Source organism: Leptonotus elevatus, chromosome 9, assembly GCF_054856555.1.
Source record: "Leptonotus elevatus isolate MCC_2025b chromosome 9, RoL_Lele_1.0, whole genome shotgun sequence".
NCBI classification, from domain to species: Eukaryota; Metazoa; Chordata; class Actinopteri; order Syngnathiformes; family Syngnathidae; genus Leptonotus; species Leptonotus elevatus.
Genome location: NC_141247.1, coordinates 19635556 through 19662933, shown reverse-complemented (window position 1 = coordinate 19662933; position 27378 = coordinate 19635556). Strand labels below are relative to the sequence as shown.

The following is a 27378-nucleotide window of genomic DNA, read 5'->3' as shown; positions in this document are numbered from 1 at the left end:
GACCTGATGAGGTCGCTTAAAGCAATGATAGTTATTACAAAAAACGGCCAGCAGGGTGGCAGCAGAGTATAAGAGGTCAGCCAGGGCTATGTTGCAACAAGCGCAGTGGAACTTAGCTATATTCTAATGCTAATTGCTGCAAAGCGGAAACAGATACAAATATACTTTTTTTTCCTGATGAAAGAAAATACTCTAATCTTTTGGTATGTTATTATAGCAATAGAACAGAATAGTCTGCGGGCTTTGCAAAATCAGTCAAAATCCAGTAAAACCGCAGGGAGCGAAGGGGGTTGCTTCAGTGAAAATGGCTGGGAGTAAATGAGTTAATGTATTCAGGACCCTAAGCATTCGGTTATTTATAGTCCAGACGCTGAATTTTAAAGTCAATTCTACAGCTGACTTGAAGCCAATATGTGAAGTCTTAAGGACTGGAGTCAAATGTTCTGATCTCTTTTGTCTGGTCAGAATCCAAGCTGCAGCATTCTGAATGGCAGCTATTGACTGGTCAACCTTGTTTTTGTTTTTTTTATAGCTTTATTAGGAACAAATATAAAGATTTTAAAAAATCCATGTCCTTATCTTCTAATACTCTAATACTGAAGAAATGATTATGATACACCGTGTGGTACAGTAATGCCAGTCATGGTTGCACAAGGCGTCCTCCTTTATGTAGCACAAAGCTCATGTGGTAAAGATGTCTTCATGCCACGCTGCACTGACTGCTGCGGTCCCATGTTTGTGACGGTGCAAAGCCAGAGGCAATGACAGTGAAGTGTGTCAGCCTGTGCAGCTGATAACATGGCCTCCGTCACACGCCGGTCAAACACTGTTTGCTGTGGAGCGATGCTTTTGTCCCGCACATATACAGTATATGAGATTGTGAAATTGCTGTCTGTAGTGATGTCATTCCTCGAACCGTGTTAGTCCGTTTTGACATTATGTTGCGCCTTTAGTTTCTTCTCAGACGATTTTTTTTTTAACATGTTTTACGCCACTGGAGAATTTGTGTGCAACGTTGCACATTTGAAAATGGTAAGAGACTTTCTGATTTCACAGACCAATGTCGTCCTACAGATATTTTCATAAAAGAATGCGCTGACAGAATAAGGAATCTCTTATGAACTATCTTAATTAGGGGTGTACCAAAAACCGAAACATCGTTTTTTTTTTTTATATCAAACGATTTCAACTTGGAATATATGTATGTATATATATATATATATATATATATATATATATATATATATATTTGGGGTGTTAGAAAAAATAGATGTGGCGATATTACAGCGCGCAATTCTCGAATCGATTCGATATGCGGCCGAATCGATTTTTAAACATACATTTTTTATGGGAATATTCAACAAAACGTCTTACTTAGGGTTAGGATTCACACATTAAGCATGAAAGAATGTTATATTAATGGAACATTAAGCCTTAACATTTAATTTCAGTGCTGTTCAAACATGAAACGTTAAATGCAGTGGCTCAGTTACAAGCCTGAATTTTCACATAAATAAATACATTTTCATACAAATCTTACAGTGTACATGTACAAGTTTACTGATTAGTATTTTCTTAATTTGAGTAAAAAGAAAAAAAAATCGCAATAATCAATTTATAGATTCACACCGGGATTAATCGATAGCGAATCGAATCGTGACCTATGAATCGTGATACGAATTGAATCGCCAGGTACTAGGCAATTCACACCCCTAATGTATGTATATATATATATATATATTTATATATATATATATATCCGCGACCCTTGTGAGGACAAGCGGTAGAGAAAATGGATGGAATGGAATGGATATATATATATATAATTATTACAACCTCTTGAGAGCAGAAAAGGGAAAATTATTTCATCCACGAGAGAAAGTGCGCAGAGTCTGGCATGAGGGTTTGTGATTAACAAATTTGAGAGGACATGTCACATTTCAAATCTGAAGTTGGTCATCGAATTCAGAAAATTGCCTTTAAAGTTACACAAATCTTCGTAGTTCAACCATCGCCATTGCGTGATGTTGCGGGTGACCTCAATGTACCTCACAAGACTTTTCTTAAGTAAGCGAGCAGGTTTCGACTTTTTTTTTTTTTTTTTTGCAACATTTATACCAAAAGCAGGACCTGCTCCAACAACGGGTCTTAAAAGAAAAAGCATGTACGAAAAGAAGAAAATACACCGTATATTACTGTAAAGTGAAGTAATGGACTCACATTGAAGGCAGTAAGAGTCCGGGGTTGTCACTTGTTATCAAAGTTGAGATTGGTTAGGGTAATATGCGCTGGAGCAGCACTGTGCTGCATGGATTAAGCGGCGGAATGCGAGAGGATCTTTGGCGGAAACTGCCAGCCCGACACAAGTTGGTGTTTGGCTGGCACCATTTGTGTCGCAATTACTCGTCACCAATAACTGAAAAGAAAAAAAGACTTTTCTTTAGGGTGACCAGTTTTTTTTTAATTAAAACCGGGACACTACAATTTCACTGGAAATTACATATAGAATAATTCTCACCTGGAACTATTTATAATAAATTTAACTGCTAGCCAGTCTGGTTACCGATTGGTTGTTATTGCTTTAGCTAAATGCTATATGCTATCTTCCATCTTTCCATCAAAACAGAGGCCGTCCCGGATTAAACTGGACGACTATACACCCGTCTGTAATTTTTTTCAAATTTGACATTGAATTTTTTAACACCGGAAAAAGGTGCATTTGCCAGGACTTATTCTCATTGCCGACATTAGGAAATTCTCTTAAGGCCATGGATGGTCCCTCCGAACCTGTTACATCACCATTGTTAATGCTCCCTGCTTCATGTTCCTCTTCATTCACTCCCAACCATTTTCACTGAAGTAACCCCCTTTGCTCCCGGCGGTTTTACTGGATTTTGAGTGATTTTGCAAGGAAAATTCTGTTCGATTGCTCTAAAAACATGGAACCTACCAAAAGATAGATATTGCAAAGTTTCACCATTATTCACAAACCTGTTGAAAACACTAGGCCAAAGAGCTTTTTGCAACATAGCCCGAGTCGATCTCTTATACTCTGCTGCCACCTGTTGGACGTATTTTTTTTGTAATAACTACCAATGCTTTAAGCGACCTCTTCATGTCTGAAGCTGTATTTGTATGCTCTAGCATAAAAAAAACAACATAAAAACGTATAAATACATTTTTGGGAGTGCAGGGCAAAGTATTCAAAACGTATTTATACGTTTTTGGTTTTGAATGAGTTAAAAGTGTTATGATGACGATGATGATTATGCGCTGGAATAGATTCTTTCTTTCTCTCGACAATCCAAGGTCAACAACCACAGTCCGACTACCGACTGTTGGATCTTAGACGTTCCGCTGCATTCGCATAGCTGTCCATTCATTCCTCTTATTCGCCCCAAACTGCGATGATTCGCCTAAAATGGAAAAGCTGGAATGATCCCCTAAAATGAGTCCTGCTATATTGGAGTCATCATTGCTGATTGAAGACATATGGCCACAATGTGTTGCAGCCTCTCCGTTTTAAAAGCTCCCAAGTAATCTGCAACAGACTGCTGCATTTCCCCAAACACCTGCTGTTGTTGACAAATCATTGAATAGCAGGATTGCACTAAACCTGCTTTATTCTTGTCAAATGATCTTTTACGGGTGTATTCCTCCCCTCACCTTAAGTCAGATGGCATATGCTACCCCCATGATTCAGACTACACTAATGTGATGACGGTAACGATGATGATGATTATTTGTCTTTATGGTTTAGCTCGACGCAGCCACGTGCTCGCGCCCACCCCGCATTCATGATGATCTGTGAGCACTGACTCACCAGTACGCACCTCCAATTCATACACGCGCTCTGCCCAACCAGTAGGAGCCACCAACGCTGCATACTGCCAAATGGGTTTTATGGAGCTGCAATGGTACTGGAGCCAGGGATTGAACCCGCAATGCCTACCCTTTTTTTTTTTTTTTTTTTTTTTTACCTCATATGAGACTTTTTATTTTAAACAGTCAACTCGCTTCTTCCATCTCCTGCTTTCAAGGAGATCGCATCTATGGTTTTAACGCTCAGGTCCAAATAGGATTTGCGCACAGAGGTGGAGTTGAGACGATAATGCAGCATGGCCGGGATTTCCTAATTGCTGAGAATGTTGAACAATCACCCGTTTTCAAATCTCGGTTACATCTGTGTCTTATCTCAATTACTCAGACCCCCTAATAGGTCTAATTCCTTAACCGTTTTGTTTGAAATGCTTCACTATTAGCCGGCTCGCACGGAGAACCAGCGTGCACTGAAATAAGCCATTCATTTCTGCTGCGCTTGACTGAAATGAGACTTTAAAGTGAGTGTGTTTTTTTTTTGTAATGGAAAACCACAAACACTGAGGCGTCAAGGCGCTGCTGCGCATTGTGAGGCGACGTCAGAGTGGAGACAAACCAACGTGCCAACGCTTCGACACGGGTCATAATGATTTAAGACCGCGGGGGTCACAAATGTGACATTCCTGTCAGTCTGGTACGGAATCCGCGGAGAGCCGAGGAATCGATGTGATGTGATCGCTGATTCTTCCCCGGGGAACACGTGAATTGGGGGAGACGACGTCAACTTTGACCCCTTTTGCAAAAGAAAATGTCTTCTTATGATCACCGGATCAATCCACATGCGTACTTGACTGATCGTTTTGTATGTTGCACTGACATATTTAAGGATTATCTGTACAATTTCCCCTAATAACTGTTGGCACCAACTAAAGGTGACTGCAAATTGTCCAGTTGGAATGGCGTGCACGCTACACAGTAAATTCTGTAGAGTTAATTTTACTCTAAACAGAGTCTATTTGGTCCCACTCTAAACGGAGTAAAATGTACACTTGGAAGAGAGTTAAAAAAAAAAGTCCCTCAAGGGTTGAGGAACAAACCCACAACTTCAACTTACTTACACTCTGACCATGCAGCTCCTACTGTGTGTTTTGTATATCGCTCGTGTCATGTGGTATCGTCGTTAACGCCAATGTTTTTGGTCTCCTTTTGGATATAAGCAGGCAGTGGGAGTGGCATAGCTCAGGTGGTAGAGTGGCAGTCTCCCAAGCTGAAGGTCGTGAGTTCGTTGTTGCTCAAAACTTGTGTAACTTTTTGCTGTTTTTTTGTTCTCCTTGCAAAGTTTACTAAGAATTTTTGAGTGAACAATCCTTAATGTTTTTTTTATTTTTATGGGATAGGCAAATTATTTCATACACACTAAAAGTACTTTGAGTACAATTTACTCTGAATATTTTACGCTCTTCCAAGTGTACATTTTTCCTCTGTATAGAGTGGGACCAAACAGATTCTGTTTAGAGTGAAAATTACTCTACAGAATTTACTGTGGCTAGCAGTTACTATGCATGTGTCCTTTTATTGTCGTCCCCTATGAATGGAGGCAGAGCTAATTGTTAAAAACATTGAGTTTTGAAATGGTAGCCTCTCTTGCCTCATCAGTGAACCTGAGGCAGACAAGCGTAGCTGTTTTGGAAAAATTCCGCCTCATCAATTTTGCACAGCTGTAAGAGTGAGCTGATGTGTTTCTTGTTCGTCACAGTTGTTTTTTGTTTGTTTTTCAATCCAGTTTCATAGATTGGGTTGTGTGGCTTTGTGTGTTTCTTGGGTGGGGGGGGGGGGGGGGGGCTTAATATCTTCCATTTCTTTTGGATTCCTTTTAAAAAAAAAAAAATTTTTTTGTGTTACTATACTACATTAGTAAGTTTTGGACTGATTTTCTGTACATGTTGGATATCTGTTCAGGTGCCAGCCTATAGTTATCCATTCAAAACGCCTCAAGGTTCGGACCGGCACACACCATTTAATTTTTGTTAGGGACAGAATTGATTTCTGTTTAGCAACAGAGAGTGACCGGGTAATATTAAAAGTGATTTTTTTTTTTTAAATGGAGTTCGGTCCAGCATCTGTGAGGTAAATTTCTATTTTTACCTTTCTTTAAGTTATTTTATCATGGCTTACAGTCAAAGTGTTTTATAGACTGCACTTATAACTGTTGGGCTCAAATGAACCCAAACGGCTGAGTCAATGCTGGATTATTTTTAGTATTGTATTATGAACATTTTCTAAGAAGAAGAAGCACATTGTCACTATTAGGGGTTGTCGTAGTTACTTGCATAATATGTTCGGCACAGTTTTCACAACGGATGCTCTTATTAGAAATCTAGTGTTAAGGGTTTTGCCAAAAGACCCAACTGGATGTTGCCGCCAAACTTGACTGGGATTTGAACCCCGCTCCCCATGTCCAAAGTGTGCTGAGTATCCTCCACCACAATTTTCTAAGAATGTTATATTACATTTACTTACAACCCATTACACAGAATGGGGACCAGCTTTCTCCAATCTTCAACTGAAATATGCAACATTTGGTCTGCTCAAAATTCATAGATATGCAACAACTCAACATTTGGATTTTTAAACAATATCATAGGAAGTGCAGTAATTTTTCTTGGCTGTGGTTTTAATGCCCTACGGCACACTAACGACCAGCCCAGAATGTACACTGCCTCTCTCCCAAAGTCAGCTGGGATATGCTCCATCTCGCCCGCGACCCTAATGAGGTGAAGCACCATCGAAAATGAATGGATTGGATGGATTTCACCCGCCGAAGCAGATGGTGCCCCCACCATTGATTTGATATAATAAAAATGCCACACTATACTGGACACTAAATGATGCAAACTATGTAGCATCACTTTCAGTGGAAATAAATAAATAAATAAGTAACTAACCCCGCTACTGCAGCATGCAGCTGGAATGGTCACGCAGGCATGCAGGCAGCTATTGGCCACCCGAGATTGCAGTGCTTCCTATTGATTGGTCGTCGAATGCAGGCAAGTGCGGGGGTTATTCCAGGCTGTCGTGAAGTAGCAGGTTGCTGCCTTTTAATTTAATGTCACATCAAGTTTGACCAACATTGGTCCAATCAGATCTCCTCCATACTCCCTCTCCTCCTCCCCCCCCCCTCTCTCTCTCTCTCTCTTCCTCTCTCTCTCCCCCCCGTCGCGCTTCCTCTCTAGCGCACCTCAATGAGCCTTATTGGTGCACTGTGAGCGACCATCATCCGTCCACTGGATTCCCACCGCCAGCTTCCCGAAACATATGCATTTTGCCGAGCTTCTTTCCAAGGAGTTGAACAGTGAGGTCGTAGGTGGCGAAAATGGCACGAAGCTTAGTGCTGTTGCTCCTGTGGTTCTTCAGCACATCATCCGCGGGATTTCCTAATCAGATTAATATCGGTAAGTGATTTGCGCCGGGATTTTTTTTTGCGCAGAACCGGACGTTAGCGGTAAGAGATGTGAATAAGTTAAGTGTTAAAAAATAAATAAAAAATAAATGCTGCAGTCTTCTAGTCTATTGTGAATTGTTTGTTTGGATTAAAAACCAAACGTGGATGGAGCGAGTTGAATTAACCCCAAGATGAAAAGGGCAACTAGGATCACGCTATAATGAATGACACGCACGATATTGTACGACTAATAAAAAGCTGAAAGTGACTGCGCGCGGTGTGATCGCGTTGTTGCCACTCGCAGGGGGTCTCTTCATGCGCTCCACCGTGCAGGAGCACAGCGCCTTCAGGTTCGCGGTGCAACTCTACAACACTAACCAAAACACAACCGAGAAGCCTTTCCACCTCAACTACAACGTGGACAACCTGGAGTCCTCCAACAGCTTCTCGGTCACCCACGCGTGTGAGTACACGCTACTTACTCATGACTTGCACACTCAGCAAGATGCACGCAGTTAAAAGCATTATGATGCGTGTTTTGTGATGTGACGGTGGCATACGTTTACATGCAGTCAATAATTGAAATGTCACGTAAACACGCGCAAAACCCTGAATGTGTTCTTATTCGTGTTTTTAAAAACTTTGTAACTTTGTGTTCCGGCGCCTGCTCCCTTCGCAAGGAATCTGTACTTGTATTCGCGGCGGCCATTTTACATTGCCACTCGCAAAACGAGCCAAACTTGAATACATTGCCACTCGCAAAACGAGCCAAACTTGAATACATTGATTTCTCTGCTGTGTTTTCAAGTTATTTTCAAGTCTGTGTGCAAATATACACACATATTTACGTATATATAAGAAATACACAAGCGTAGCTAAACAAAATGGCGGAACATGGGGATGCAGGACAGAAGTACACTTTTGAAGCGAGGAGGAAACTGACTAAATTATTATTGTGATGATTGACATGAATATAATTGTGTCCGGATGTCCACCCACATTCACTCTATAGTCCCGCTCTATATGGTAGCCCATATAGTCGTGCCTCCTTCTGTTTTGGCGATTTGGACAGCTAGCTAAAGCTAACTACTTGCTGCTTGTCGTATATCACGTCATGACACACCGGCACAATAAGATCTCTGCCTATTTATTGTGAATAATTTTTTAAAACTATTTTATTTTCTCTGTTGAATGTATTTCCAATTAATAATTTCCCTGGTTAGAGTAGTTTCGATGCGGACGTGTCGCTTGCTTGTGTCATTTTGTGGCCTGCTCGCAATGCATTGTGGTCTATATTTACCTGTTGCGTGACCATCGTTATTCACTACTTTTCCAAGTGCAATTGTGGGTAATTTCATGTTCACTACATTGGGGGGGGGGGGGGGGGCATTTTGAGACCCCTACAAAATGGCGTGATCACTCAATAGTGCACCATATAAGGAATAGTGTGCATATTCATACATGGCCAATGAATTCTACTGACCGTAGAAAGTTAATTGCGGAAATGGCGTCTATTTGCAAATCGGCATTTAGATCGGAATATATATGCGGGAGTAACGCATGTAAACGTCCTTAATATTTCAGAAACCTCAATGTAACCCGAATATTGCCTGCATGCAAACGTGGCGAAAATTTGACTCGCATGCTGAGCAAGTTCCACTGGCAACACACAAGAATCATCGTGGCAAGCATTTATAGAGTTTGTATGTTGGTCGTATCTGATCATATAATTGATTTAGAAAGGGTTAATATAAGTAGCATATAAACAGTCGAGAATGACGTGCATTGCCTTGCTCTAAGCGTTTTTATAGGCTCTTTTATTGGTCATATACAGTATGGTGCAGAGCCGACAAATAAGCTCCCCCTTTTGAATCGCAATTAGCAGACACCGAGCGGATAAACGAGGAAGGAATGGAGTTCAGAGTGACATTTGGGGATGCCATTTGAAAAGATGAGCCAAGTGAATGGGGCTGCCTTCCGGAGCCAAAACGCCTTCATCCCTCTAACCCCCGTGCTGCATGGTCATAATGGCCCCTCTGAGTCTCCGCCCGCTCCATCGTCTCACTCCCCCCTGTGTTACAGAGCATCTCTCCGGCATTGCAGAGTCAGCTCATTAGCACCCAGCCCTCATAGCACCTCACCGTGCTGTCATTGGGCAAAAGGTGGGGAGGTGGGGGGGTAAGAAAAAAAATCCATAGCTCCCCACCCCGACCAGCAAACGAGTTGATCTGCAGAGGAGGTGGGCCTGGGCGGTGGGGGAGATGAAGTAGAGCATCATATCGGAAGCAGCCGAGCTGCAAGGACCCAAACGAAGGCTTCGTAAGAAACAATAAGCAAATGAGTATGAATAAATATTAGATAGTACCATGCAATTTCACGCACGTTGAAGAGGAATGGAAGCATAGGAGGGAACAGGCTTGATATCGGAATCTAATTAAATTCACGGGCAGGCTGAGCTTTGGCGAGGGGAAGGGGGCTCCTGTGGGAGCCGTGGCCCCGTTTCGTCTTTCTTGCTGCCATGTTGACGCTTTTCCATCAAGAGAACTGTCTCAGGACGGTCTTAAACTTCACACGCACCACCACTGTCAAGTCTGACACAACTACTTTTAAAGGCCCGTATCCGTCAAAGATGCGGAAAATAGGATGAGTGACTATCAAATATCACTTGATTATTTAGGGGATTTTAGGATTAGCATTTATCTGCTATGTTTGAAGTTCCTTCAAGTCTGCGTAACTGTAAAAGAGCTTACAAGCTATTTGCAAGTTTCAACTAAAAATATTTGCACTCTTTTAGTCAATTATGGTAGTTTGTGAAAACAGGACCATCATGGGTCATCAGTGTCATCATGGGGAACCTCTATGCTGTTGTTGTGCTTGTGTTGCTCAAGATAATGATTTTTGATCAAATTTCCAGTAAAATGTGCCACTTGTGCAACCAGCAAAACTGTACCTTTTACAGTGCCATTTTTAAAGTATCGTTTCATTTCGGCCGTTCATTTTACACGACAATTGCAAATCTCAAAGTGTTTTGTTCTTCATTCTCCATGAACCAGGAAGTAGCCTGCTAACAGACATACAAACTCAAACATGATATAATAAAAATGTTAACAGTTGGACCAGATATCACTGTTTGGCAATACAGTTATTTATGGTCAATATAGCGTTACTAATACAACAAATCTAACATCATCTTGTGTCTTTCTTTGGAGATGGCCAACTACCAAGCAACGACTAGCTTGGCATGCAAATGACATTTCATGTTTCTGCTTGTACACAACAGAAATATAAAAATGGTGCTTTCTGTTAAAAGTAAAAGTAGTAAAAAGCAACTAATCTAATCTTACAGAACAAAGAAAACTGTACCTTAGGAAGTGTCTTTTTCTTGATCTATACTGCTCAATGTGAGGAGCGCGAGATAAAATAGTTTACCATAACATTTGAGAAACCTCACCCATGATGACAACACATTAGCATATGTATAGAGCGTGATGTATTCAAGATGGCCAACACAACGCATCACACATGATATTTCCACGGACCATTGTTTGTCAAAACTGGTCTGTTAGGGGCAGAACGGTGCCACACGGTAAAATACAAACAGAACAAAAGAGTAGAAATGAAGAAGAAATAGAAAAAGCTTGGCTAACCGTTAGCTTATTTCATAACGATGCTACAAATCAAAACCTTCTCCTTGACATTTTTATTGTGGTGAATCATGACTTGCGAGACATGTTACACAAACTCAGTTGTTGTGCTATTTGTGTCCAGCAACAACACAAGCGTCAGGTCACTTCCTAATTGGCTATCGTGCTGTTTGTCGTCATAATCGTGGTATCCGAAGCTTGGCCAAACTCAGCGATCAGAAATATTTAGAATATATTTAAAAGATTTACAATCATGGAACTTGTCCCTTGGCAGAATAGATCAGTGTGAAAAAATAATCACATCCTACGACGGCGTATTTGGGCCACATATACGTTTTTTGTTTTCCAGATTGGGGGTGGCTGGCTGAATACTGCCCCCCCCCCCCCCCCCCAAAAAGTGCAAATTTGCCACTTTATAAAATGGCAAATTTGCGAGAAAAAAACTCAGAAATTTACAACAAATACACATAGCGTAGCTATAGTCTACTGTGAGGATTCGTTGGTGGCTATTGGGGCACTGTTTATAAAATGAAAAGACAGGACAGAGACGGATTCATTCTTAATTTAAACTTTACTCGTCATACACGGCAGCTAGAGCGACAACACTGCCTGATCCCCTATCAGCTGACTAACACTAACCAATCAGAACATACTTTAGGTAAATGCAAGTGAATGACAGAGAGCAGCAGATTTGACACATCAACTTAGCTACCTTGGACAAAAAAAAGTGCCAAAATGTATGAATGTGTAAATAATAACTGTGGAAGCATAAATGTACCAGTAAATACTGTATACATTTTAAAACATTAACTTAAATGCTTGATCCTTGGCGCGTGGACCTTCGCAAAGCGAGGCGTCTTTGTCGCTGGCCGTACCCAACTCTTCAAAGAGCGAATGCTTATGGTTCATCTCTGCTAAAGCAATTACTATCTCCTTTTTTGAAAACCCGATCAAAAAGTATTGGCCCAAACATCCGAGTTGTACTCTATGTGTATTTTTCGTAAGTTTTTGAAAAATTTTCTTGCAAATTTGTCACTTTATAAAGTGTCAAATTTGCAAGTTTTTTTCTCTGAATATTACCCCCCTGGAAAATAAATAAATAATATATATATATATATATATATATATATATATATATATATATATATATATATATATATATATATATATATACGTGGCCCCAATACACCGTCATACACATCCAAGCACACAAGAAACAGTTTTGTTTCCGAACGAAATTGCCAAATGTGTGATAGCCGCGACAAGCTAAGCGAGCAACATTCCGACGCACCTCAGATTATCTTCTCCAAGACAATGAAAGAACAATGAAATAAATCAGGTCATTAAATGAGATACATCTGCAGACTCGCAGGCCTCGGAGGCTGACGGAAGAGCTGCCGCGCCGTTGAGTTTTTACATTTGTCAGCGTTTGTTGTGCAAGCTGTCACAGTTATTTACGCGGATGTTCAAACTTCCTCTGTCATCAATAGCTCCCTGCGCGTGACTCAAACCTTTTATGAGCAACACAGCATAGTACATTTAATTTTCATGAGGTGGCAATCCAATCAAAGACGTTAGGAAAGAAGCGTTTATGTGGATTTGGGGAGTTAATCCATTTTGAGGCAGGCGTTACCGCTCAATCGATAAAAAAAGGAAAAAAAAACTATAACACCCTTTAAACCCAACATAATAGAGACACGCTTACAGTGAGTCAAATTAAACTCAGAGAGAAAATATTAGAATTCACATGTATAATAAAGGCGGAGTGTCAGGACAATTTTCTTTCAAGTCGGCTTTTCAGCCGACTTGATATTAATTGAATTAGTGACCGGCAGCAAACAAACGTGTGGCGGCCGTTATCCTCAAGGCTCGGCTTTGTAGCGAAGCTTTGCAGTTTGCTTTGGTGGAAAGACTCATCGCTTTGAAGCGACTTCAGAAATTGGGAAATGTGTAATTACCAGCGCAGGTTCTATAATAGCGGCGGAAGCTGGGAGTCAGGGTCGCTCGGAGAGAAGAAAAGAGGAGTTCAAAGCGAAAGGGGAGCAGTTTGAAGAAAGCAGAGCGGACAGCGTTAATGTTCCTGATGGTCACGGCTAGCCAACTTAATGACCCCGCCATCCTTTCCTCTCCTGTTTACTCATTCTCTTCCTCTCTTCCACCTGAGGCGGAAAGAACAGTGAGCCCTCCTGCACCTTTCCTTGACACGCTTTTTACTCGATTACTCGCCTTGTTTTTTCTCAAAGGCGCATTCTGCAGTGTTTTGCTTTTGAAGCTCATCTTCATTTTCCTCATTTTGTTATTTCCCTAATGGTCCGCAGCCATTCTTTCTCCATTGAGCAAATGTAGTAAATGTCTTCTTTTTTTTTTTTTTCCTGGTGCAATATTGAACCATGTTCAGCATTTTAGTTACTTTAGATGAAACAGGCTCGAACGCACAAGCGACTGTATTGAAAGATGTGAGAAAAGCAGCGCAATGCCTCATTGTAAACAAAGAGAGGAATGTGGTTAACACAGCCCGGAGACGTTCATACCGCAGTATTGGTACAAGCAATGCGCCTCGGAATTATTTATTACTTTTGCTGCATTCAGCTCGGATGTTGTGTTGGTTGCACAATGTGTGTGTACAGGATGATCTATGGTGATGATAAGTGAGAAATATCCTCAAGATGAATTTTTTTTTTATCTTGGGTCTAGTGTCGGGATCCAAAAGTTTGGAGAGCCACTGATGAAAAACAAAAACAAAAAAAAACATTAAGAGTCAGGAAGAACAGTTTTCCTGCAGCAGTTTTCAGCTTTGTAATGTGATGGCTAATACCACAATGCATTATTAGATTAATGAATATTCAGTGGCTTGCATGTATTCATCTTTCTTCCTGACAATGAACACACCCATAAGGAGGAACTAAAACCCAGATTTTTTTTTAAGGCAAGAATACATTGTATGTGCCAGCTCTCGCAGAACGCAGTACTGATTAATGATGCGTTCGTGGAATAATAATAAAACAGTATGTTTAGCCAATGTGAGGAAATGTTTGGCCAAATTGTCATCAGCCGCAAACCTGTAGTGAGAAAACACTCAAATGAGTGTTAGCAGTGTCCCTCACAAATTAAAATATGGGTTGATTGATTTTTTTTCCCGGACTCGCACCCAAAATCTGCGTTCGCTATTCATTTACCATTTAAGCCGCGAGTCCCGAATCAACTCGAATGGGTTACTAATTGTACTTTTGCCCCAAAAATATGTCATAGTCCAAAACAATGAAAAATCCAGACAGGGGATCGAGGCCACTCGACTATCTGCTAGCCACTAGCCGCTAGCGCCTGCCAGCTGGCGCTGTATTATACAATTTTAATCACATATTCATTTTTAGCATATTAAATTCATGATAGAACATGATTTCGGGATGGCATACGGTATGATGGCAATAAAACAGATACGAAATTGAACGCAATGCGAATACAGCCGTTGCAAGTCAGCCAGTATTCCACCAAAAACAGCGACAGTGTCTTTGCTGAATATTAACTAACTATCTATGGTTTTTTTCCACATTCTCGCGAATATGAAAAGACCTAAACATGGCAGTCTATGTAAGCGAGTAGATGCGATGTGTCAAATGGATTTTTTTGAATACATTCGGAAAGATTTAAAGCTGCCCAATGCACAACATTTAGTTTCGAATCGCTACTGCCACCTATGGCCAAACGATGAAACTCCACACTCCCTTCTCAAGTACACAATTCGCACATGACACCACATTCGCAGAGAGAGAGCGGGAAATTCGAACCCGATTCCAGTCTGAAAACTATTAGCCAGAGAGGCTTGCAGGAGTAACCATTGTGAACAGCTAAGGTATTAATTTGTTAATTAAAAAATGTTTGAGTCATGATTGGTCAACTAAAAAGGCTATTGTAAATATAGTTTGGGGCAAATTGGTACATAGGGCAGCTTTAACGGCCGCAAATAAAAACAATGATTTTCAAGCTTTAAGGTCAAATGACGACAAATTGTTGCTCGTGCAGTACGTCTCCCACAGTAAGAGGTGAATCTTGTGAAGCGTGGATGAAGAGACCCGAATCATTCCACATTTTTTCAAACTGTTTGGAGCTGTTTTTGTTGCAGTGTAAATAGATGGTTAACAAAGTGACAGGGAGACGTGTTTTTTCTTCCAGTGCGTGGCCTGTCGGAGACACGCTGCGGTCAACACAAGCCTCTCATGTGCTTGTTGTAGTGCCACACTTTTCTCTGCAGGCTGTAACTCAATTTGAAAGGTGTGACCAAAGAAGCATGGCAGGGGAAGCTGGGGGGAAAGAAAGGGTGGTGCGGTAGGGGGTTAGATGTCTTTGCGCTGTGTGTGGACGGAGATGACGACTCCAGAAGGAAAATGTGAAATACTGAGGAGCGAGCGGGAAACCCAGCCTTCCCGGTTCAGCTGTGGAGGCACAGATGGAGGTTTGTTTATGGACACACATGCAGGCGTGTGCATATGCAAGTGTGCGTTTGGAAAAACATGCGCAAAGGCAGTTGTACGCAGACACAACTTGTTAAGCATGTTGGTGCAGTCAAACAGTAACGTTATTCGTCCGGAGAAGGTGCTTGATGCAGTGCACCGCATTGTGCATATGGTGTGGCCAATGAGTGTCTGTTTCTTAACCTATCTATAAATAGAGAGGATAAGTCTGAGTCAATTAGTATGAAACTATGAACCACGAGATGTTAAACGTGTTTCTTGGCATATATTTTATTTGGTGACATAAACTGAACTGCTTTCTGTAAAAGACAAAATAAAGCACTGCTGTCCCTGCAGTCTTTGCCTTGACTGATCTTGAGAATAAATCCATTCTACTACGCACTCCACTTATTTGCTGCTTTGACATGCGACGCCTTTTTATGTGGACTAAAGCTATTGTGTAATGTGGAGTTTCATAAATACCCCCGTCGGCTGAAGGATGATAAATCTTTCATTTATCTTGACTAAGTTGGCTGTGATATAGCAAGTGAACTTAAGATCCTCTCAAAGGGTCACCACTATTGCAGCATTTTGCTTTCACTGCAAGTTATTGTGAAGAGCCTATAGTGGATAGCAGCCTCTGCCAAACTTTTTAAGCTACGCAGCCCCTTCATCATCCCAGTTGAGCTGGCACACCATTTGTCACCCGCACACACCTGCACATAAACAGTTCAGACAAAGCCACTTTCTAACCAACAAAGGTGGTTTTCATCATGAAAGGTACAAAAAAACAAACATATAAATTAGATTGCAAGCAGTTTCGCTTCCACAAGCGAGGCACAAATATGAGGGACAGCAAACTTTTATAATCATGCATGTTTACATGCATAAAATTAAACCGAATCGTTCGGCTAAAAAATATATCGATACGTATTGAATCCTCTTTTATTGGCGGGAAATATCTTTGTAGGAAATGACCCATTTGGAGTATTTATATGTGTGCTAATTTCTTTATACCCGCGAACTGATATACGTATCGAATCGTCTTTTATTGGAGATGCATACCCCCGTGAATACCATAGATATTGTATTATGAAATATATATATATATATATATATATATATATATATATATATATATATATATATATATATATATATATATATATATATATGTACACATTTTGATTTGACATTTCAACATAAGCTGAACTGAATCGCAAACCAAAACTCCAAAGTCCTCTTAAATCATGGCTTTGTAAGACGACGACGTCCGTAATGACGCGTGGCAATGCGCTTTTGAATGGAGCGCCGTCCGTGACAGTGCAGTCAAATCAAAGGTGAACTTCTCATCTGTAATATGACGGTTTGATGGCCGGGTGCTCTCAGGGGCCTTGTGAAGTTGCTGGCCATCGGATGACTGGCGCTGTAGCGAATGAGGTGCGAAGGGCAAGGTCCCTGTGAGGATATTGACAAAACCGTTCAAACCTAAGACGAGGCGACGCCCGCAGAAAGGACAATGTGTTGAATCCAGTTGCGTGTTACAGTTCTTCTACAAGAATGAGAGCAGAGTCGACCGACAGCTGCTAATGCTAAGAGGCTCGCATCAGCGCAGTCTTGCTTGGGTGGTTACATCACTTGCACTGTTACCTTTGGCCACATGGGGTTAAAAAGCTCTTTCATACAACACGAATGCTGGGAGAGTGCCAAAACCTAAATATCCAATTGGAACATTCTTTTGACCTAATTTTCATGTTATACAATGTATTTTCACATATACATTTCTTTCATTTTTTTTTTAAGGCGGACTAATGAGATTCAGGAAAGCAAGATGTAAAAAAAGACCGAAAGGCAAGTTCTACAAAATGCATTTTTAATGAAAATATCAAAAGAGCCTTTTCAAGTCAACCTGAGGAGAAGAGTTTCTGTCTGAGTGCTGTTTGTCTTGGACTCAGTCACTCTGGCAGACGCTGTTTGGTAACACAGCAGCTTTCCTCGCTCAATGTTGTTTGCTTTAGATCTCCACATATCCTCCACAAACACTGGGCGAGAGGCCATGTTGGAACCATGTAGGTGCTGTAAGTTAAGGAACCTTTAAACCACTGCTAATATCATATACAGTATTTACAATGATAGCTTTAATAATCTCCCCTGTCCTGACTCGTAACTCTTTAGTGGCTTGTGCTCAGAGTGGGGGGTTGTTGAGGTCTTTGGATTTCCTATTGATTTCCTTTATCAACCTGCTCAATTTTGTAGGCCAGATGTGATAAAGTGGGAGGCAGAAGAGGGATTACGGTAAAATGATTATGGATGGACTGTCAGGACACTGATGATATCATCATGCTACGACTTCAAATTACTTCACAGAGCCTACAGTCAACATGGGGTCCTTGTGTACCATAGTAAAATAAGTATCGTATTTTGTGGCTCCCGAGTCGCAAGTCGTACCAGTCCAAAAAAAAAGTAGGAAAAAAAACGACATAAAAGTCGCTTCAGAGTGTAAGTCACATTTTTGTGGTACATTTATTTTACAAAAACTGACAAGGACAGTGGAGCTCGGACTCGCACCTAAAATCCTTGTTTCCTTAACGTGTTAACAAATTGACGGCAGAAAACAAGTTCCACTTCTAACCACGGAAAACCTTTTCTTTTTAGTTTAAAATGGCTTTTATGAACTATTATCCCACATCGCATCGTGGCCAAAGTTAGAATATCTGTTCGGTGATTGTGCCTTTCGCAGTTGTGGCGTAAGGAAGTCGCATGCTAAACTAGCAATACGTCACACATTCTTTGCCATTTCTGCTTCTTCTTCTACTTCCATTTCTTCTACTTTTGTTTGGTGGTTGGCAAATAGTTTTGGTGCATCACCGCTCCCTTCTGACTACCAGCGGTGATGCATGACTTCTTCGTCTTCTTCCTCTACTACTGCTTCTTTTTTTCTTCTTCCTCTTCTTTGTCTTCGTTTTCTTCTTCTACTTCTTCTTCTTCCTATACTTTGTCTTCGTTTTCTTCTTCTTCTGCTTTTTGGTGCATTACCGCCACCTTCTGGCCACTGACGGCGATACACCGAAAGTATTCACCAACCGCCAAAACAGACTACACGGTTTTGGAGCGTAGGGAGCCAGTTCGAGCTTTAATATCCACAAGTCGTACCTGAGAATAAGTCGTCAGGACAAGCCGAGTTATAGTTCGAAAGATACGGTAGCTTTCAAATGCAAATGTACTCGTTTGAATATGTTATGTGGCACCAGACCACAAATTCTGATTTTAGGTTTGTGATACATAGATGACGTATTGTGCAGTACACCGACCCATATGTTAGCTTTATGGCCTGCACATGAATAGATCGAGACCTTTTTTTTTTCCGCCCCTCAAATAATAGGCTGCTTTATGAACTGTAAGTCAACAACAACAGTACAAGTCTGGGCTCCATTATTGAAGATGATATCAGCGCTGCTTTGTAATGAAGAGGAGGACCTGGCTGACCAGCGATAAACACTATGAGGGACCATAAGCGGATATGTGCTGAATCTTATGTGCTTTAACATTATTTTTTTTTGTAATCATAAAAAGAAAAAGCATGATAAGAACATTCGTGTGGGAGATGCACATTTGAAATCAAATCAACAGGGGGGAGGGGACTTTGCTGCCACTTCAAACTATTCATCTCAGGTGCATCAGGGAATAAGGGATTTGTCTGCGCAGCCAATCGTCTTTCTGATTTTTATTCTTTCATTGAGCAAACGCTCTCAAGGAGAATAGGACATATTGTTTGTGACAGATTATTTTCCATTCCAGGATGCCATTTAGCCTCATACCTGTAGTAGAAAAAGCAGGGATGGCGCAGTTAAGAAACGACTTCTAAAGACGGTTGATGCTGCAGTTAGCTTTTTTTTCTTTCTGCTCTTGTGTCTTGATCAATCCAACAAAAAAACATCACAGCTCCATCCCCGCAATCATAGTCTGCTAGCCTTGGCTATTCACATTACACACAGTAATCCTTTGCCTCCAGTGGAATCGGCCTCATCTAAAGTGGTTTCATTGGTTTGACTTCACAGGGTCCAAAAGAGAAACTGTTTCACTTCTTCTGCACATGTCAACGTACCAACCAAGGTCAAGCAGCTTATGAAAGATTCTCTGTTTTGGTTATTATTATGAAAAGATAAATAATTAATCTCCTCAGTCCACTCGGACTGTGTTATCATTTGTTTATTACTTCCTCTGCACGTGTGTGGTAGCAGATAAGTATTGAGCCGAGGATCGTCAAGAATGGAAAGGACACCGGTCAGCGTTGTGCTGAATATAAAACATCAAGAATGCACTCTCTCTTAGTAAATATTGGATCACGTTTGCTTCCGGCTTCACGTTTCTGGCGTGTACCAAAAGAGACGGTAGCTAGCAGAACGCTGCCAAAGCTGCATGTCTGTGCAGAAACGAGGGCTCCATCAGAACTGATTGCTTGTGACAGTTCATAGTCGCCGGGCCACTGAAGCATCATAACCTTGTGAAACTAGTGGATGGGCATTCGAGCATGCAACTAAAGGAGAGGAGGTAGAAACATGCATTAGCATATTCCTTGCAGTGATCAAGAGATGGAGAAAAAAAAAAACGTGGATATACTCCGTCCTTAATATTAAAGACAATTTATCTAATCAGAGTCATCATGTTGAGCAGCACCTCTGGAGACAGGGGTGCGTTTACAGATAATTACTACGGTTGATGAGTGGAGGGCGTGTCGGAATAAAGTGCTGTTGACACCGCAACATTAAAACCTTCTGCGGGCAAGAGAAACATGTCACTCGAAGCATAATGTGCGTCCATGGACTTCTGATCGTTCACTGAGCCACAATGAATGCAATGCTTTCACCGCGTCTGCATGACTGCTGTGAAGAAATTTATCAAATGAGTGAGAAATTGCAGTTCTCTACAAAATGAACCAACCTGACCCCCCCCCCCCCCCCCCCCAAAGAGCAGAAATGGCTAGATATTGTACAATGTGGTTGGACACTTAAACTGATGACATGGCAGCAACTCTAATAGATGTAATCTCGTACGCTTGAGACCGTGGTAAACCGATAACTCACTGAACTTTGTTAAGCGAGCAGGATTTGGATGGCACTTTTTAGAGATTTTTTTTTGCCGCTGACAGCAGGGAGAAAATGGGGGACGCAACAGAGGATGAAACAAATTCAATTACTGCGACGGTGGGTAGATGAAGGTCGAAGAGGAATTTCCCCCTCGTACAAGAGACACACAATGGCTTATTTTGAACGTAGTCGATTAAGCCACGTAAATGTAAACCTATCACTACATTCAAGAATGGAGGTGACCAAGACGGTTGCTAGCATTAGCTAAAATACCGCTTGACGCAAAAAACGTTTTTACGCTTAGAGGTTAATCAAGAATTACAAAAGCAAACTCATACGACGTCATCGCACGGCGCAGTCGCTCCCTGTTTTTCTTCTTCTTTTAAATTACTGGTGGATCTCATCTCTATGGTTTATACCACCACCTACAGCGGTGGAGTCCCCTCTCAATATTTGCAAAAGAAGAACAGATGGAAACGGGCATAAGTCGCATGTCCGTTTTGCGCATTGTCGGTAAATGTGCTTAAAAAATTCGAAACAATTGGATGGAAACCCGACTAATGTCGTTGTCCAAAGTCAGCTGGGATACACTCCAGCTTGCGTTTGACCCTGAACGGTATAAGCGGTGTCGCAAATGGATGGATGGATGTAATAACATAACGAAGTGAATGCTTGACTGTCTAAACATTCGCACAATAAATCTGTGAATATTTGCTCATAAGATCCATGATCAGATCGTCCAAACAGAGCTAATGAGTCAATATGGAGAGTAAATGTTGGTTTTGGTGTGTGTGAATGGAGGAAAGGCTTTTAATGCGATGTGGCTGTTGTGGTGGTGTTTTTGCTTTACACGCTTCTTACCGCAATTCTCTGTCCTCGGTGCTCACTATCCCCATGAGTGAGAATTAAGTGAACATGATGTGCTCGCTCAACCATGACCCTCCTCTGTTTTTTCCCTTCAATGATTAAGTCGCAGAGTGCTGTTGCCATTTCACACATGGCTACGTAAAACCTGTGGGCGGTTGCTGCCGGGCCCGCGGACCTCGTACGCGAGTCCAGCCACTGTCTGATGAAATATTCAAGTGTTCTATCATCAACCGTTGGCTACTCGCCGGCGCAGCTCCTAATATCCTTCTTCATCCTTGCATTATGCCGGTGTCATGGCTTTTGTTTCTGGTGTCATGCAAATACAAATCAGGAAGGCAAGTTTATCTGGGCTCATGACAGAGTTCTAATCCTTCGCAGCTGCAGAATGAAAGGGCTGTTTGGAGTGAATCCATTCGCGAGTCCCCGGCGGAAAGCGTCGCTCAGATACGGCCTGACGGTGTTAGAATATGATGAAAAAAAAGACATGCGACACTTCAGTGGCTTAGTTGTGTGTCACAAGGAGGCGATGGAAGAGAGTGGATGGGGACGGGAAGTGACCAGCTGCTATGTTGGTGAATGTGCACAAGTTTCTAAATTGAGTTTACAGCAGCTCCCGGCACATGTCCTACTGAAGGTCCACAACATGAATTTCACCATTGCGAGGAAAAGCAGATCATTAATGACAAACTCAAGTGTTGCAATAAGTTTAAGTGATTGCGCCCGTGTAGGATGGAATCATGCTGGACAGGTTTTTCTTGTTAATTGTCTGTAATAAACAATTTGGATAACACATATCCTTGAGATGCTCCTGCGAATATTTCAAAAAGTCTCATTAAATTTCCATCTGCTCAACTGCATTGATAATTGCAATACTAAACAGACAGTGTGCAATGACATTAGTGAGGTAAATGAGAGTGAATATAAAATGAGGATTCATCTATCACTTCATAAATGTTCTCAACATCTTATTTCGTGTACTAGCGGCTCATTTTAGCTCTATTTCTGCCAGGCGGTATGGTTCAGTTAAGTATGTATTTGGCTATATTAAAAAGGGTCCCAAAATCCATCCATCAATCCATATTCTAGAACAGCTTATAACTGTCCCAGCTAACTTTGAGGGAAAGGCGTACTAAACCCCATTCACACTGCATTGCGACAACCATTCACACTCACATTCATAACTGGAACTAATAAGCACCAAAATCTGATGAATGAACCACCACACACCGTCCGTGACTGGGTCCCAAAATCATCACTTAATGGCAAATAAAACAATGGAATAGAAGACTGTGAATAATAATGTTTTGCTGCATATCTTTATGGCCTAAAGGTAAAGCTAAATTCATGTTTTTTTTTAGTTTTTTTTTAACTTAAACAAATAAACAAATACTGAAGGACAAAGTCTTGTAAAAAAGGCAGATGATCTACCTGTAATTCATATCCTTGTTTGAGTGTTAAGGGACCAAAAAATAAGGTAATTTATTCATTAAATGTTTTTTTTAATTATTATTTTTTTATAATCTGCCTATTAATCAGGTATCAGAAGTTTTTCTCTATCCCCAATATCAGAATTGACATTGGCCTGGTAAACGCCGCATTACTCCAATGTGTACCTCATTTAATGGTAAAGTATCTAAGTTACGTTTTAAATTAAGTAATCCATAAATAGTTACTTTTTTAGAGTAATTATGGCAAAACTGAAGGTACATCAGTAGGAAATCACAAAGTTACTTTTAAAAGCAAGTAATCGGTGAAGTAACTAAATTACTTTTAAAATCAAGTAATCCACAAAATAAGTTAATTTTTCAGGGTAACTATGGCAAAACTGAAGGTGCATCAGTAGGAAATCACACAAACTAAAATGCAGATTACAACAATAATGTAAACATGCTCTACAGCTTGACAGCTGGTCAAGTCGGCCATTTTTCTTATTTTGTGAAACTTTATCTGGACTGACTATTATTGACAAGCTTTAGCCTGAATGCAAAAATATGTACAAAGGTAATCGACTGATTTGTGGTTCCTCAACGAACAAACCTTTCACCTTGTGCCTCAACAATGAATACCGGCATGCGTTTTTCTTTCCTCACTCCACTGCGCAAGAACCATGAAGGGCACAGCACCCGGCTTACTTCTTTAAACAACATATATCTGCTCCTGCCTATTGCAGTGCTGCCATTCCCATTAGGCACTCGATGCACGACCGAGCATGAGTTTGAAAATAAGTCTCAAAGGTTGTGAAAGTCAGGGTAAATTTCACACCGTGTTAGGGGTTTGTTTGCCGCTTATGTTGGTCTGCACCTCAACAGCATATGGAGACGTAATGACACCCCTTTTACTCCTTGACCATTTGCGGGCAACACGGACATTTAATCAGCTTGGACGCAATTCGGTCATCTTGCAGTTATGGAGCAATTTAAGTTATGATGCTTTAATACTAATTACTTTTAGCCACTCAAGAGGATGAAAATGAATGTGATATCAAAATGGTCCATCATGAGGAAGGTGAAAAAAGAGAGACAATTTCTACATTTTCTCTTTTTTTCTTATGTCATGGCAGTTTTGTGATGTTGACACTTATGATGATATCATTTACAATTGAACTCTGGCATCATCATCTTAAGTGGAGAATTTATCACCCTTATTTCCCATTTCACACAAAACTCGTTAATGTTTTTAACATTGCAGCTGATTGCCGCATTCAATTATTGACTTCATATCACAGCAAACCTGAAGGGGATAATCTGTATTTTATTTAAGTGCTTGACTTGGAACTCTAAATGGTTATTACATGGCTTTATTTAATCACTGCAATAAATGATGAAATGATCGTCGCTGCAAACATGTTTCGTAGTGACACAGGAGTTTAAAGGAACAATTTACAGCATGTTTGCGCTACTAGAAGGCCTTGGCGATGATTACCAATAAGTTGACCATACATAAGTCAGCAGAATTGATTTTTTTTTCTGAATAGTGATTTTTTTTTTTTACAGTTATTTTGGAAATCCTACTGATTTACTTAGGCCTATTCATGCCATATTTCTGTTTTATTGATGCTTCTTGTCCACACGCCACCACCCTGCCATGACTCTAATGCTACCAATCTTCCCCCCTGCTGTGTTATAAATAAAATCATAATTTTATGCTATATATAGGCACAGGCGTAAAAGTGCATCACAGCTTATTCCGCAGCCTACCAAAGAGTTATTTATTCCGTAAAATTCAGTCAATACATAATGATATTTGTGGTCAAATATGAATCACATGTGGCATACTAAGTGAAAACTAAAATGGCGGCCCCAAATGCAGGAGAATAAGGCAGTGAAACAGGAATCAAGTGCAATGCATGGTACTTTGATGAAACATAGGGGAAAAGGTGAGCAGACAACTGGACGTGACTGGTTGCCATGACTAGACAGGACGTGACTAGACTGGTCGCCATGTCTGGACAGGACGCAACTAGAATGGTCGCCATGACTGGAACGAGCGTGACTAGATTGGTCACCATTAATGGTACGAGCATGGCGTGACAGGACCTGATTTACCTTGACTTGACTTGCTGTAGAGTGGCTATGACTTGGCTGTGACAATGGCTTGGCTGTGATGAAGACGACTTGGCTGTGACAATGGGTGTGACCAGGACGACTTGGCTGTGACGAAGACCTGACACACGAACTTCCACACGTAATGTAGACAATGCACCCACACCGGCTGGACAAACACAACAGACAAAATACACCAACGCTAATGAGACTCACCTGGGGAAGGGAAGACACACAGGTGGACGTGGTAAGACATAACGAGACAAGGGGAAAAAAACAGGAACCACAGACAAAAATAACAAGAACACCCATAACAAACAAAAAGCCAACCCCCACAGAACCGAAACATGACAACTGAAACAAAAATTTAACAGCTGGTGAACATGTCAGCTATAACATGCAATCACTCCGCACTCACTCCTTTCTATATGGCAATCCACTTCTTCTTGACAATCGTACCATTTTTTTTGTGGTTCGACAAAGATTAAAACAGATAATACAGTACAGCATTGGTCCCCAAACGACCAGTACACCATTTTTGTACCGTACCTTTTTTTTTTTCAGCAGAGGATACGCGTCCTGATCAGGAATATATGGCAGCAAACCCCAACTGATTTTTTTTATTTTTTTTTATTTTTTTTTTTACGAGGTGGACCACTTCAGTAACGTTCAGCCTCGCCAGTCGATATGCGGCGGGCCTTAAGTGCAGCTCACACTTTTTTGGGGGTGTAAAATTTGCTGAAGAGTGAGCTTTTATTGAAGGCTTTGACTGACTTGGTCCCTTGAAATAGATTACAGCTTAGTCGCCATCCTCTGTTTTCACTCTCTCTCTCTCTCTCTTTATACATTCACTTTTATCATTCAGGCACAGGGTACTGTCTCAGCAAGGGTGCTAATAAGATGAAAAGTGGCATTGGATTGGATTGAGGCCGTGAAGATTTATTTTTCTCCAAGTGACGTCTTCAAGGTTAAACAACTGGTTCCATCTGCCGTCCTCTTTGATTTTGTCAATTGTCCTTCACAGAATGTTAACAAGATAGGAGAGTCGGCCGTCCTTACACTCCACCCCGGCTGTAATCAAGCCTCCCCATGCAAATTAATCAGTGACCGTTTCCATTTCCCCCCATAGGATATCTTGACATATCGTTAGATAAGCAAAGCCGGTGGCAAAGGCTAACTTGAAAGTGAAAGCAAGTGGCTGATGATCGCCCACTCATGCAGACCCCGTGTGACAGCCCCCTTGGTTTCTCACGGAGGAAACACCAATCTAAAATCCCCCAGGACAGAAATAACAAGTCAGGAATCATTGTGCTCACGTGTTTTGCACCGCCACAGAAATATGGAAATTCAGCAGTCCTTGCTGCGCTGCCATGTAGATGAGCGGAAGAGAAAATGGCAAACCGAAAGTGGTTTAGCAAGCAGGACGGCGGCCCAGTCCGCATAGATTACATAAATTTTATGTCTTTTGGCCTTTTGTCCAACCGGAAACAACACCTTAGCACTTTTGGGAAACTCATGTTTAAGATTCTTATTTTCACTGCTGTTGTCCAGTTGCATTAATTGTCAGTATTCACAATAATAATGATTAATATAATGATAATTAATCTGCTTGAAGCACAAATTACCAAAGTTATGCAGATGAATCCTCTGCCTGCCAATCCACACATTTTGATACTGAAGAACTAGATTTGTATCAGTGAACAATTTGACACACCTGTTCAGAGTAAACAAAGTACTATGCTGCGGTCAATACATTCAACAAAGAAGAGGAATTAAGTGCTGGATGTCGATAGCATCTGTAAACGAGAAATGAAAATGTCTCGTGTTTCCTCATGCAGTATTTTGAATGCCATTTGTGTCCGCTGTTGTTGTACAAAAGTGAATTTAGAGTGCTTTGGAACCAATAGTTTGCTTTCTGTCATCTAAATCTGTAGATGATTTTGTAAACATAACTTTGGTTCCGCATTTGGTTGAGATGGACTGAAGGGTGGTGGCATGAGAGCATACTTATTTATTATGTATTTTTTTGTGACAGTCCACTTTCGTTGGGGCCATTTGGGGCCACAAAATCCTGCAGATGGACCTGCTGTGAAAAAAGCTCGCTGTCCGTCGTCCTATCCATCCATCATTAGCCTTATGCTTTGGAGAATGTGATGTACATAATATATGCCGAAAAAGGCTAAATTAGCTGCATGCTATGGTCGGGATATCAATGCAGATTTCAACAGACAATTTTAGTTGCATTTAGCAAGGATATTATGTTTATTTTTGGAGCCATGGTCAAGACTCTGAAAGTAGCACCACTCGGAAACATACGCAAAAAAATAATCCATCCATCCATCCATTTTCTGTACCGCTTGTCCTCACAAGGGTTGCGGGGGTTGCTGGAGCCTATCCCAGCTGGCTTCGGGCAGTAGGCGGGGTACACCCTGAACTGGTTGCCAGCCAATCGCAGGGCAAACATTTTTAAAAAAATAAGGTAAAATAAAAATCAATGAGTGGAGTAGGCCGCGAAAACAACATGAATTG

General features: G+C 41.1%; 1 protein-coding gene across 4 annotated transcripts in view; it reads left to right on the top strand.

Annotated features, from left to right (window-relative positions):
• Positions 1-7023: 7023 nt before the first annotated feature.
• Positions 7024-27378, top strand: part of LOC147168693 (glutamate receptor 3-like) — a 98443-nt gene continuing 78088 nt past the window's right edge. For 2 of the 4 annotated variants that reach the window (XR_015095945.1, XM_086084613.1), the window contains exons 1-2: positions 7024-7271; positions 7566-7724. Coding sequence is in view for 3 of the 4 variants with exons in the window: in XM_086084613.1 (XP_085940739.1) it covers positions 7193-7271; positions 7566-7724 (238 nt within the window). In the remaining variant the exon portion in view is untranslated. The remainder of the gene's footprint in view (positions 7272-7565; positions 7725-27378) is intronic. The other 2 variants (XM_086084611.1, XM_086084610.1) reach the window with 2 other exon arrangements.